Source organism: Chelon labrosus (assembly GCF_963514085.1).
Source record: "Chelon labrosus genome assembly, chromosome: 7".
Lineage (NCBI taxonomy): Eukaryota > Metazoa > Chordata > Actinopteri > Mugiliformes > Mugilidae > Chelon > Chelon labrosus.
The window spans coordinates 19,460,657-19,473,396 of record NC_140343.1 but is presented as its reverse complement, the minus strand read 5'-3'; the positions used below and the strand labels follow the sequence as shown (position 1 = coordinate 19,473,396).

General features: G+C 40.0%; 1 protein-coding gene across 1 annotated transcript in view; it reads right to left on the bottom strand.

Moving 5' to 3' along the window:
- Positions 1-10,934: 10,934 nt before the first annotated feature.
- LOC311490601 (capping protein, Arp2/3 and myosin-I linker protein 3-like) overlaps positions 10,935-12,740 on the bottom strand; it is a gene marked incomplete at both ends in the record, with an annotated part of 30,582 nt that continues 28,776 nt past the window's right edge. Inside the window, 3 exons of the mRNA XM_084548181.1 lie at positions 10,935-10,975; positions 11,230-11,337; positions 11,489-11,560. Coding sequence (XP_084404307.1) covers positions 10,935-10,975; positions 11,230-11,337; positions 11,489-11,560 — 221 coding nt within the window. The remainder of the gene's footprint in view (positions 10,976-11,229; positions 11,338-11,488; positions 11,561-12,740) is intronic.

Genomic DNA, 12,740 nt, shown 5'->3' with positions numbered 1-12,740 from the left:
TGCAGAGCATCTCTAATTGATACTCTCAACATTTAATTTCACAGTCAGTCTTCTCAGTATTGCTAGCTCGTTATCATTTATGGCTTTCTGAAGTTGCTTCGACATGGCTTGAATATTTGCTGTGTCAAGTGTTGTATGTCACTTTATATGGCGTTATCATGTTGCATAGTTTTCTGATTTTCTACCATCCACTGAACTGGAGCAGGTTGTAGTTTAAAAAAATACAATTACAAAAATTACAAATGAAAAGTGAAGACAAGTGAAATCTTCTTTTCATACATCAGTGGAAGAACCTTTGTGGATCTTTAGGCCGTAGTGGAAAGGCAGTCAAGCAACTGTCTGAAAGAACCTTTTTGACTCAAAGTTCCTGGGATTAAAGTTCTTGGTACTTTGGGTGGAAACAAGGATATTGTGGTTTCTACTTTTAATTAAGTAATGATCATGATATCATGATATTTCTTACACCTTATAGAAAAAAGCAGTGTTGTCAGAGACATTCAGTTGTCTTACTAATTTGGCGTTCCTTTTGTTTATTTAATTACATATAAATGGGACATTAACAAATAATCTGAGGAATAGGTAGTCACACTTCTATTTGGGGATCTTATTTGTATTGAAGTTTTATACATTAATTTTAATATCTCTTTACACAACAAAATGTTTTTTTTATGGATTGTCTACAGGCCACGAAGCCAAACAACACTGCTTGAAAAACACCTGGTTCATGCTGCTTGTCATTTAATTTATGGTAACATCATTCAGTATCATTTTTAAGATACACACCCACTGCTCAAACTCTGTAAATTAATTCTGTTATTTTTCTCGACACATCTAAGTCTGCTGAGTGGAGAAATGCATAACAAGCACTTCTCAATGCTCCTTAAAAGCTAAACTTGTTAATCCCAAGTCTCTCTGTGTCTTAATAATGTCTCGTGAAGGAATCAGTGAGTTAACAGTGCCTTCACAAATCTGATTTGAACTGTAAACAAAACCTTTAAGTCAAACACACATGCTGACTCATGGAAAGAGCACAAGACCCCCAAACAGAAGATTATATGTTACTTTAACCTATATTTACACATAAATGGTTCTACGTTTATGAGCAGAAGAGCTACTGAGCACAAGGTAAAATGAAATAAATATGCTAAAAGCTCCTTATAACAGTTTCTGTTCAGTTTTCTTTTAGTTTCTGTTTCCTCTGTTCTCTACTTTAACCTCTCTATCAGTCCATCACTTGTGTTTCCGGGGAAAGCTTAGCAGCTAAACTAACAGGGCCTCCCGTGAGGGTGAGGGACAAAGAGAGGGAGAGACACAGAGGAACTTACCTCATACTTCGTGGCAAATGCCACCGCCACTGCTCCTGCATCGGCAGCCAGACACACATTTGTCCTGGAGCATCTCAGTGCACCTCACTTTCAGGTGAGGTTCAAATTACAGCCTCTAGACTGTTCACAATTATTCTGCAGTCTTAATTAGCGTTTGTTTTAATGACTCAGGGCTGTAATTACTATAATGATTAGAGATAGTACTAGTAAGAGTAGTGGTTGAAGTGAAGTGCGTTCTATTTTTACTACAGTGTGCATGCTCAAGTGCAGACTTTTCTTGCTGTAAAAGCACACACACACACACACACACACACACATATATATACGTGTATATATATATTAGCCATAGTTTTTGACATTATTTTGATGCTTCCTGTCATTACATAGGACATAAGACATAAGACATTGTTTATTTAACCCACGCATGGGAAATTTCCTTTTCTCAGTAGCGCGTAATTTGGCAAAAATATATTCAAAAAACAATAACAAGGACGGCACAGTGGAGTGGTGGTTAGCACTGATGCCTCACAGCAAGAAGGTTCCGGGTTCGAATCCATGGGCCGACTGGGCCTTTCTGTGTGGAGTTTGCATGTTCTCCCTGTGCCTGTGTGGGTTCTCTCCGGGTACTCCGGCTTCCTCCCACCATCCAAAGACATGCTCATTAGGTTAATTGGTGATTCTGAATTGTCCATAGGTGTGAATGTGAGTGTGAATGGTTGTCTGTCTCTCTGTGTTAGCTCTGCGATAGACTGAAGACCTGTCCAAGGTGTACCCCGCTTCTCACCCGAGACTTTTATAAAGGCTAGCTGTTTCTTCTATGATTGCTAAGTCAGCGGGCTGCTAGCATTAGCTTTGCTGTAGAAAGAGATTTCCTCTAAAACGCCTGTTCCTTTACAAAGTCAATTCACTCACTTAGTTCACTAATAGTACTTTTACTATGATCCCAGAAAATAAAACCCAAACCAGTCTGTTGGGTGAGCTGCTGCTTGGGGTTAAAGAGAAAACATGTGTTGGTTAACTGGCTGAACTGACTCTTTAAGAATGAGCATCTACCATTATTGCCCAAAAACCCTGAAATGGGAAGTTGACCCCTCAGTCACCCTGTAAACCTGGTTTCATATCCATCAGTGTTTACCCTTTGAGAGGCTCTAAAGGTCAAGTGAGGTCATGAGACATGAGCTGCTAAAGTGTGAGACACTCAGGATGAGGCTATGACCAAGAGTAAGTGTTTCTTGGGAGGAAAAGCTAGATTTGAGGATACTTGCTTGACGAGAAGATGGAAACATGCATCAGAAGATGTAGACAGATCTGAGGACAGGCCAGGACTGTTTGGGCAGATGGTGTTAGGTGGAGGGCTGTATAGGGTCCCTCTAACTCGGCCTTATCCCACAGATAGATGTCCTAATCCCAACTAACTCTGCTACAAGCAGCAGGCTTACACATCTCACCTCACAAGAAGCCCCCTCCCTCCCTCTGTCTCCTTCACTCTTTACGCACACACATAAACACACAAGTGACACAGGGATGAGAAAACATGTATGATGGCCCTTCATGCCTAAACAAAAAATAAATAAAAGGATATCTGTTTGTGGAGGTGTGAGGAAGAAAGAAAGAGCAATTTGGATGAGTTACTAACACATTAACAATGTAATAGTGATGAAGTATTTGTAGTTATTATTTCTATTTGAATATATAAATGCACATTACACAGAACTTCCTGTTTGTGATCTGTATAACAATGTCTTAAAGGGGCAATTATATTATATGATTATTATTATTATATATATATATAAACAATATCAATGCAAGATTATAATAATTTCATGATTTTTAGTCTGATTATAATTCATTAGGGTTAATTGTTAATTAATAATCAATGTGACGCAAATCCCATCTACTGTGACTCAGTAGTTAGAGCAAGTGGTCCTCAAACTAGAGGGTTAGTGGTTCCATCCTGGTACAAAGACCATGTGTCGAAGTGTCCTTGAGCAAGTCACTAAACCCTAAGTTTGGCTTGGCACTGGTATGTCAATGTTTGCACACTTGTGTGGACCACTGGGTAGGTGTGTCACTGTGACTGTGAAGTGCTTTGAGAACAAATAGCTGTAAAGGTAAATGAAGGCTCTGCGAAAAATGTATTTTTTTCTCCCTCTGCTGTATTTGCCACATTAGCTAAGAATTAGTCTTTAAAAATACTCATATGTATTAAAGTTTCTTAACAACATAACAACATAACATGTGAATTTAACAAGTCAACAATTGCAGAGACACCATTTACTACTCCTGTGGTTAGCTAAGCTAGCCTCCTTCTTTACTACATAGTGACTTACAGTTCAGCTTTTGTCTAATTCACGTGGTCTAACTAATCCACATTGTGAAGATTGTGGGAATAAAAATGTAGTTTTCATATTTCAGCGTGAAAATGTGACTAAATCAGCATTAGACAAGGCCACACCTTGAAGTCCAGCCCCTGTAGCATGGCTTCCAGCACGCTGCCTGCTCCTGACAAACATACATTGCATTGTATAGCAATTTTCATTCATCACAGTTCTGTTCTTAACTCAGTCCTAGTTGTATATGTAGTTACCGTGTTTCGACTTTATGATCTTGTAATCATATCTCAGCAAGAAAAATATTTCCTTAAAGTCTGGTGAGTGTGTATAATTTTTTCTTGACACATTACTATAACATCAGCAGGTTGCCTCAGGGCTGTGGGTTTTCTTTCCCTTCCAACATAGTTTAATCAGAAAACCAATGTAGCGTGCTGTGAAGCGTTCATTATGTCTGTTTTATTTAAGCACATACTGTTTCACTGTCTCCAGCAAAAAACAGTAAACTATTCTTTATTCATCCCTCCTGCAGGAACATTGTTTATAATTTAACGTCTTCTGCTCTAATTTCTTGTAACACAAATCTAATCCATCACTTCATCTCTTAAAGCTTTAAATTGTCCCTTTAAGTCTGACTCTGAACTTGTGCAACTACAAGATTACACATTTCATACCTCTTAAGCTATTTACAGCCTTTTACTGATTTTCATGCCGGACCATCTTACTCATGACTGTGTTGTTTGTGTGTCTGTTGTTTGTGTTTACTCATGTTGTCCACACGTGGGATCTCATTCTGAGTGGACTTATCAGGCTAGTCATGGGATTAACGCTGATTCTCCCCCTGAAACTAGTGTCAGATTAACAGATACCCTTGCCCACATAAACCGTCTGAAATGTACACATAAGCTGTCAGTACCCCTGCTATTACCTCACCCACCCCTGCCTCAGCCGTCTATCCCCACCTCAGATCAGTGGACACACTTAGAGAGATCATATCATTTCATTTATGCGCTGGAGGCTGTGTGTGTGCTGCCGCTGGTGGACTTTTAGGTTCATTCATGCACAATGATGCATGATTACTGACACTTGGAAAATCCATAAGTACTTGAACACATCATTTGCTTTCTCAAAACACCCTTTTTGTATTATTCCTGTATAGCAACAGTAGCGACAAATCTATTGCTGGAGAAATCCAAGTCTAGACAGGCAGCTTGAAGTGTCCACAAGCCCATCCTCACATGAACACTGAACATACAAACAACCACAAAGCACCAGACAACTTTAATCTTAAAAACAAAACAAAACAAAAAACACACAGATGAACAGAGATGGGAACCGGGGGTGACAGCAGACACAGAGTCGGTGATTGGGGAGGATGAGAGGGATGAGCGGATTAAGGTGGTCGATACTTTGGCTCTCCTCCCAGACTGAGAGATGACACTAAATCTGTTAATTCAGTCCCCCTCCCCGCCCCTCAATCCTTCCTCACACAAGTAGTTGTTCTGATTCTTCTCAATCATCCTCCTGCAGGATTAGGATATTTTTACTGTCATGTCACACACTCTTCATATCCAATACTAATGCTGTACATTAAGTTCAGTCTATTTACTGACTTTAGATTTAACAATAAATATTTAACAAGATATTCTGCCAGAGCAGTGGATACCCATTGCAGACATCCAGGTCTTGGGTGGTTTAGGAGCTTGCTGAAGGCACCTCAGTCATGGACATAAAGGGGATGGAACCTGTGACTGCATGTTCCCAAAGCTCCCTAGCATGTAGTAGGTCAATTTAGTCCATTTGAATTTATAATCTCTATACAGTTAATAAAATCTAACGTCAGTTGTAATATAATAATACATCTAATGCTAAATAATTTAAAATCTGCACCTAATTCCAACTACGTCTGTAACTCAGCCAACACAATAAGGTCAGTTAATGATCTAATGATTGCGAACTCATTGAGAGTCATGCAGATCAGGAGAAATGTACTTTACATTCCTGTTTATTGTCTTCAGGAAACGCTTCATGACTTGAATTGGTGTCCCTTGACTCCCCGCGTTGTAGCCATGCTAATGCCACCCATGGCTTTAGTCATGGCATTGTCTGTCGTTGAATTGGACCATCACTTTGTTCCAAGCTCAAATATCACAACAACCAAGAGATGTATGGTTTGAAACATTGTAGAAATCATACTTTATTAACGTTTTTGACATAAAACACATAGAGCATGCTGTATAGCTACTTTGCTATGCTTGTTCCTATGGACTTTAAGAATAACAGAAAACAAAATAGTTTATACGTGCATTAAAGCACCTCTCAAAAAATATGTCATTTAGAAAGGGTGTTTATGCGTATGTCTGGGTGATTTCTTCTTGTTTCTATATACCATATTTATGTGTTTTCAGTAAAAAACAAGGAGCTAGCTCCCAAAAAGCTCAGTCCAGTCTTATTGGTAAACTCCAGCAGCCTGAGGAGGCCTTAACGTTTGGAGTTTCTGTAGCCATGGAAGCTAGCTGCTAGCCTTGAGGATGTCCTGTTGTCTGTTGCTGAGGGCTTCTCGCCACAATCACTCAAGTAGTAGTAAAGAGAGAGGGACCTAAAAGTGTTTGCTGAATGCAAAAATAGACTATTGCCCCCAAGTGCAGGATGAGTCACTAACATTTTTAAATCCTCCTCCAGAAAGTTTGGAAGTCTAAACCACAGAGAATAAAACTACTAAATAACACTTTAGTCATTGTTGGGCCACATACTGGCATAAACATGATGCATAGCGCAATACATACCACACTTCAACATGTTTCTCACAGGCGTTACTTATTGGCATCCATCACATTTATGTTCCTGTCAGGATGAACTATTAGTGATCCTCTGACTTTTCTTCAATCTACACCTACAATACTGATGGCATTCATTCCCACCAGCTGCACTTTGTGTTTACTTCTAATTAGCAAATGTTAACGCACTAACACACTAAACAAAAAAGTACAAGTATGTCTGAAGGTTCTCATTCATCCAGGTCATGGTATAACCAACAAAGCTAAATCAAAGACAACTGTACTTGTTTGCGTTTTTTTGAAGACGTTTAACGTGACTGGAGTTTGTTAACAACCCTAGTCATGTGTTTCAAGTGGCCACCACCCACAGATGTTTCTAATAAAAAGTCCCCCCCAGTCATTTAGAACTGAAGAAGCCACTTGAATGAGTGGTAAACATCTCGAAGGAAACTCAACAAGTCTAGTTACCGTTGTTTTAGCCTTGTTTTTGCACGTGATTCATTTAAAGGTCCATGAATGCTACTATTCACTCTAACTGTAATTGCATAATGGAATGACATAATCCCGATTAGCAGTAACCAGTAGCTGTGCAGGTAGCATGTACGTGTCGATTTCTCTGCCACAAACATAGGACTCACGCCGACTGAGCCGCACGTTCTAACAAGCAGGTAGCCGAGCCATAAGGTGACTCCAAAGGCAGCGGCCCCTGTCACCCATTAGGGAGACTGTCCCCATGACAACCTAGCCGAACAGCTCACTTATGACCTTTTGTAGACACAGTTGTAATTACATTAAATTACACTGCATCTTTTCATCGTCTGCTTTCGTGAGTCATTTCCTGAGTAACTGCAGCTTTGGCAGGATGGAGGACGATGTTAAAGGTTGTGATAGTAGTACATGTACGTTAGAAATGAGCAGTTTTATTTGACAAGTTTTACTCTACACTAAACTCAGAAAGGAAGCCGTTTCTCTCTCACAGTGGATCCCTCTTCAACCCGGAGGGAAGAGCAGAGTATTTGGATATATTTTGGGGGTATTGGGGGGTTATTGTTCAGTCACAATCATGCACATTTCTTTGGACCGCCAGCATCCTTTTTTATTTTCATGCATCTTTCTCCTCTACCCACACATGTTCCCTCTCTGGCTTCTCTCTTTCCTCGGCCTTTGTGTGATCATGTTGCCTGGTAACAAGCAGAAGAATGATGAGAAGAGTAGGATGTGTTCGGGTGCCTCCTGTGTGATGGGATGTGTCTTCACATCAGCTGTAAAGAATATAGGGCGGCTTAGCCACGATAAAAGCAGAACGAATCCTTCTCTTTTATGTTTCTGTTCAGAGTTCAGCTGCTACTCAGACACATAGCCACCACGTTTTGGTGTGCAGCAAAAGGAACGAGTAAAAAAGAATAATAAGAAAGAATAATGATTTGTTTAAAAGTCTCACAACACCTGCTTACTTTAAATTGCACAGCAACCGCTCTCTGCTGTCTCAGAAGTTTATCCTTTCCAGTGATCACATTATTGTTATTACACTGTGGATTCCATATACCATTTGAGGTGGAGTGGGTGTAAAAGTTCAAACCAACAGGCTTATTTTTCAATCCACCGTTATGAAGTCATTTTTGTAGATGCTGCCAGTGCACTGCCTCTAATCTCGCCATATATCAGAGTTTGAGGTGTTAAATGACTTCAGGGGAGCTTGTTGCTCAGACAGAGTGACAGGTCTAGGAGGGAATGAGGGGGGAGGGAATATCATCATTTATCTTTTATCTGGGAGTTGACAGTGATCAGTTAACAGGGATATGGAGGCTGAATGATTAACTACATCAGTTCATACGTTGGTATTTCCAAGCAGTCACAAGCATCCAGAGAAGTTTGGAGGTTTATAGCGTTCATAAACTCTGCAAAATGTACACGTGTAACATTTAATGAACGCAGCAATTAGTCTCAGTCAACTGACCATACTCTTTTGCATTCCCCCAGAGGATGCTCGCTCATTAAAAATCACTGACTCGGAGGAAAATTAGCCTCTTCATCTCCATTTCAGCACACCGCAGAAAAGATTTCCTCAGTGCTTGGCGGTATTTTAACTCGTATCTGACTCATTATAGCATCTTTAGAAAAAAAGGTCACAGCACGGTTGCTAATGACAACCTGCGAGACTGCCTCTCTACTCACGTCGTGTGTGTGCGTGTGTGTTTCTCTGAAGCCCAGTGGTTTCCTCATTTGTAGGGATCAGTCGCCCCCTGCTGTTTCGCATTCTTTGACTTGTGAAATATGAAGTTGCTATGCCAACCAGAGCGGGGCATTTCTGAAGTCGGGAAATAAATTTAGCATCCACCTGTGATCGTGACAATCAAACCTGGCAGTTGGGTGTTTGTTAAATACCCATAGCTTTATTTAGTCAGTGGCTGGTCAGATTACTGAGTTCCCTTTGGATGATAGTCAAATAATTAAAGACAATTTAACTAATTAGCAGTAATCACAGTCATTCACTGTGCAGTTTTATAGTCATCTGTTTGCTGCTGCACGAATGTTGACAACCAACTCATAATAGGTTTGCAGCTACTCTGGGGCAGCAGAAACACAGCACAGAGACTAGCTGCATATTTACCCACCCAGAAGACACAGTCATTCAGTCTGAGCTGTGTCTCTGCCCCCTGGTGGGTATTAGTGCAGTTTTAGCTGTTTTTTCTCTCCACCATCTCCTCAGGAAAACTTCTGATTGTGGCTAAATGCTCCACTATATTAAGTTCATTAGCTAAATGCTAACTTTGCCTGTAGTGTGGTGCTGAGCAGGTAGAGAACAGGAGACAGCTGCAAGCTATGACCCCAAATCATGGCTGAACTTAAAACACTGTTGGCCATAAAAACCAAGAAATGAATTCTTTAAAGCTTAACCATTTCCCACCGGCTTATAAAAAGTTCACCCAATCGCATTTTATTAAATGCAAATTTGTTAGAGGTACAACATGAGCTATGTCAGTTCCTCTATTTGTGGTTCTGCACTGGACATTCATTATTTTTATTATGATTATTTTGAGCTCTTTTGTGTGTCTGTGTCACAGAGAACTATAAAGATTGGTGTTTAAAATGTTAAAAAGATGACCAGATGTATTACCCGAAACTAAATAAATTTAGATTTTATCATTCAAAAACCTAAAGATCCTAAAATCACTTCATAGTTTTTGAAACACCAGGTAGGAACTCTGCTCTGATGTTACTAACCACATCACCACCATCTGACTGGGGCATAAATAACTTGTTACCAGCTGAAAGATAATTGCCCATGCAGTAATTATCCAATAGGGGGCTCCTACCTATTTGCTTAGTTAAATCCAGGTGGTGACTTTTTTTTTTTTTTGGCCAGGCAGTCTATAATCTGTATGGTTAAAAGGAAGGGTATTTTAGATGAATACAATCTGTAGCACAGAAATATGATGACATGTATGTATATTGGTCCATATTTACTCAACTGTCTTCAAAAGCTACAAGGCTCATTAAAATTGTTGTCATCCCTGAGTAAGATGGCAGCAAGTTCATAACATCCAGTGTCACTCTAAGACTTGGTGTCTTACAGTCTCTTCTTCTGTATCAATGTTTTACTATCACTGAAAAGCAGCTTGCTAAAGTGAATAAAAACTCCCTTTTAACAAGGAGAACCCTTGAGCAGCTCATGTGGGCAGAGCCATCTGCTTGAAGCAGGGTAGAGACACAAGGAGTCAGATAAATCAGAAGAGAGTGGAGGAAAATACGATAAAACCAAAAGTAGATAAATTCAGGATATGTACAACTTTTGAATGTTTTGGGAAGTAATGGTGGTCATTATTGGCCCTTGGCTCTGTAGAGCTGTACCCTTAATACAAGCACAGCCTTTTAAAGTATACATGTGAACCACTTAACATAAAGCCACTGATCCCATTATAAAATATGAAGACAGACACATTTTTTTCATCTGTTTTATTCATACAGTGAGGGTGCTCATACATAATATTATTATTTTTTTTCTATAAAATATATTACCTTTCAGTTCCTGAAAGCAAAACTAGATATAAATCATCAAGTTTCATTTGATAAGAAGCAACTCATTATCAAGAGTCAACCAAGGCAGTCAACTGTATCAGCAGTCAAAAATGCATTGCGGATTTAAGAAATCACATTCTAGTTAAGACATTACTTCTTCTGCCTAGCAAAGCCACGACGCTCTAGCACTTGGCCCTTCGGCCACCGACACACACGACAATGATCATCTGGGTTTTCTAAAAGAGGCAAATACTTTTAAAAACACCGTAGCAACAAACAGAGTTGAGCAGTGTGAGGAAAGCAAAGACAAGAAACTCAGGGTGAAGAGGAAGGAGAGTGAGTGTTTCAACAGAAGCGAGTGACGGATGCTTGGTGATGTCTGGCCTGTCTCTCTCTCTCTCTTCGTTTCCTCGTCAGTTTGAAATGATCCGCGGTTGTCATGGCAACGCCGGGAGGACAGTGGCAGGTAAGAGTCTTGGGTATCACAACAGCTCGCTGTGACCAGATGCTGAGTTGATGCTGTCTGAAAGGCGGACAGCACCAAAAATAGAAGTTAATAATACCATAGTTTGATCAATACTAGTGGCTGTTCAGTCCTGAGCTGCACACACATCAATTAACACTGTGGACACACTGAAACATACTGCATTTCTCTTCTCATAGGCATCATATTCTACAACAGTAACACATGGTGATAGGTTAACACACTTTCTAGCATCTGCTACACACACACACACACACACACACACACATAAATAAAAACAGAGAGACATGTACCAGACAGGTCCAGTGACTTATTTCTGTTTTGGGGTAGTCTAGGTTTTTTCACAGGGGGTTTGCGATTTGGGGGCTTCTCAACGTTACTAGGACTTTCCCTGTCAGGGCCTGAGTTCAGTGAGGACAGGAAACACAGATCAACATTAGATACGGACGCTTTACACACAGAGCAACAAAACACATATTCCATTCACAAATGTATCGGTGCAACAACCTGTTGCTGTTGGGTCATTAATAAGAGCGTACGCTGTGGTCATACCTGCGTCACACGACACTGCCTTCCTGTTCCTCAGTGGTTTCACTGGTGCCTGAGGTCTCAGTCCTTCATCACCTGAACGACGTGTGTGAAAGACGAGTGAGGAGAAAGCTTTGTTTACATGCAGAGAGTAGCACGGCATATACACTCACTTGCCACTTTATTAGGTACACCAGTGAAAATGATTGCATTCTCAATCCCAGCTTAATGACTGTTATGGTATTAGTTTAAAATACGTGAGAGAGCTGTTGTTTTAACTGGAGGCTGTGGTTTATAGTATTATTGAATGGTAATGCGTTGTACTGACACGTGTTTCTATTATTTTGGCAACACCATTGTAGTAAGTGAGCTAGGCTAAATAACAGTAACACTTTTGTATTAGTTTTCAATTTGTACCTAATAAACTGGCAGGTGAATGTGTGACCCATAGACAGTATAAAGATTTATATGTATACAGGCGATAGAGCAACAAGCTACAATACATTTTAGATAGAAGCCAGAGGACATGACAGGCAAGACGTGCAACATGTAAAATTTTAAGTTCAACTGGCTTCAACTACAATGATGCAGTGGCGCGTTAACCAGCCATGTGTTTTTGCTGCTTTGTGAACTCAGCATTAGGAATCAGATCTTGCAAAGTAATGTCTCATTGTTCGTCCAAATGTTTCACCATTACGTTGGTATTTTGCTGGTGTCTAACATATAATTTTAGGATGGACACTTGTGTGAACATAAATAATAATAAAAACAACTACTGCTACTCTCACTGTTGGCGTGTGACGTCTTGTTAGAGTTCGCTACCACTCTCTCTTGAGATTAGCATTAAGCATCATTAGCATCATGACTGGAAACAGTCTATTAGCCTGGCTCTGTCAGAAGCAAACAACATTCAGTGACTAGTTCACACATTAACATGCTGTAATGAATGAGCGCAGTGACTCTGAACAGTCTCCGCTGGTTGCCAAGCAACTTCACTGAAATGACAAGACTCCATGAAGTCACTGAAGACTATCAGATAACTGATGTAAACCATCAACTTTCTGCTTCTCTGTACTCTTTTACTCTTAGCTACTGGCGATAGCTTCATGAAAGTGGTTTCAGTCTCCTCATTTCACTCTCAGCAAGAAAGTGAGAAAGTTTAGCTTCAAAGTTTCCACCAAGTTTAGCTATTTATCTGAACTTTTACTATCCTGTGACTGAAAATATATGATTCCATCAATAAACCAGGTCATGGTATATTCCTCTGCTCTGCTCG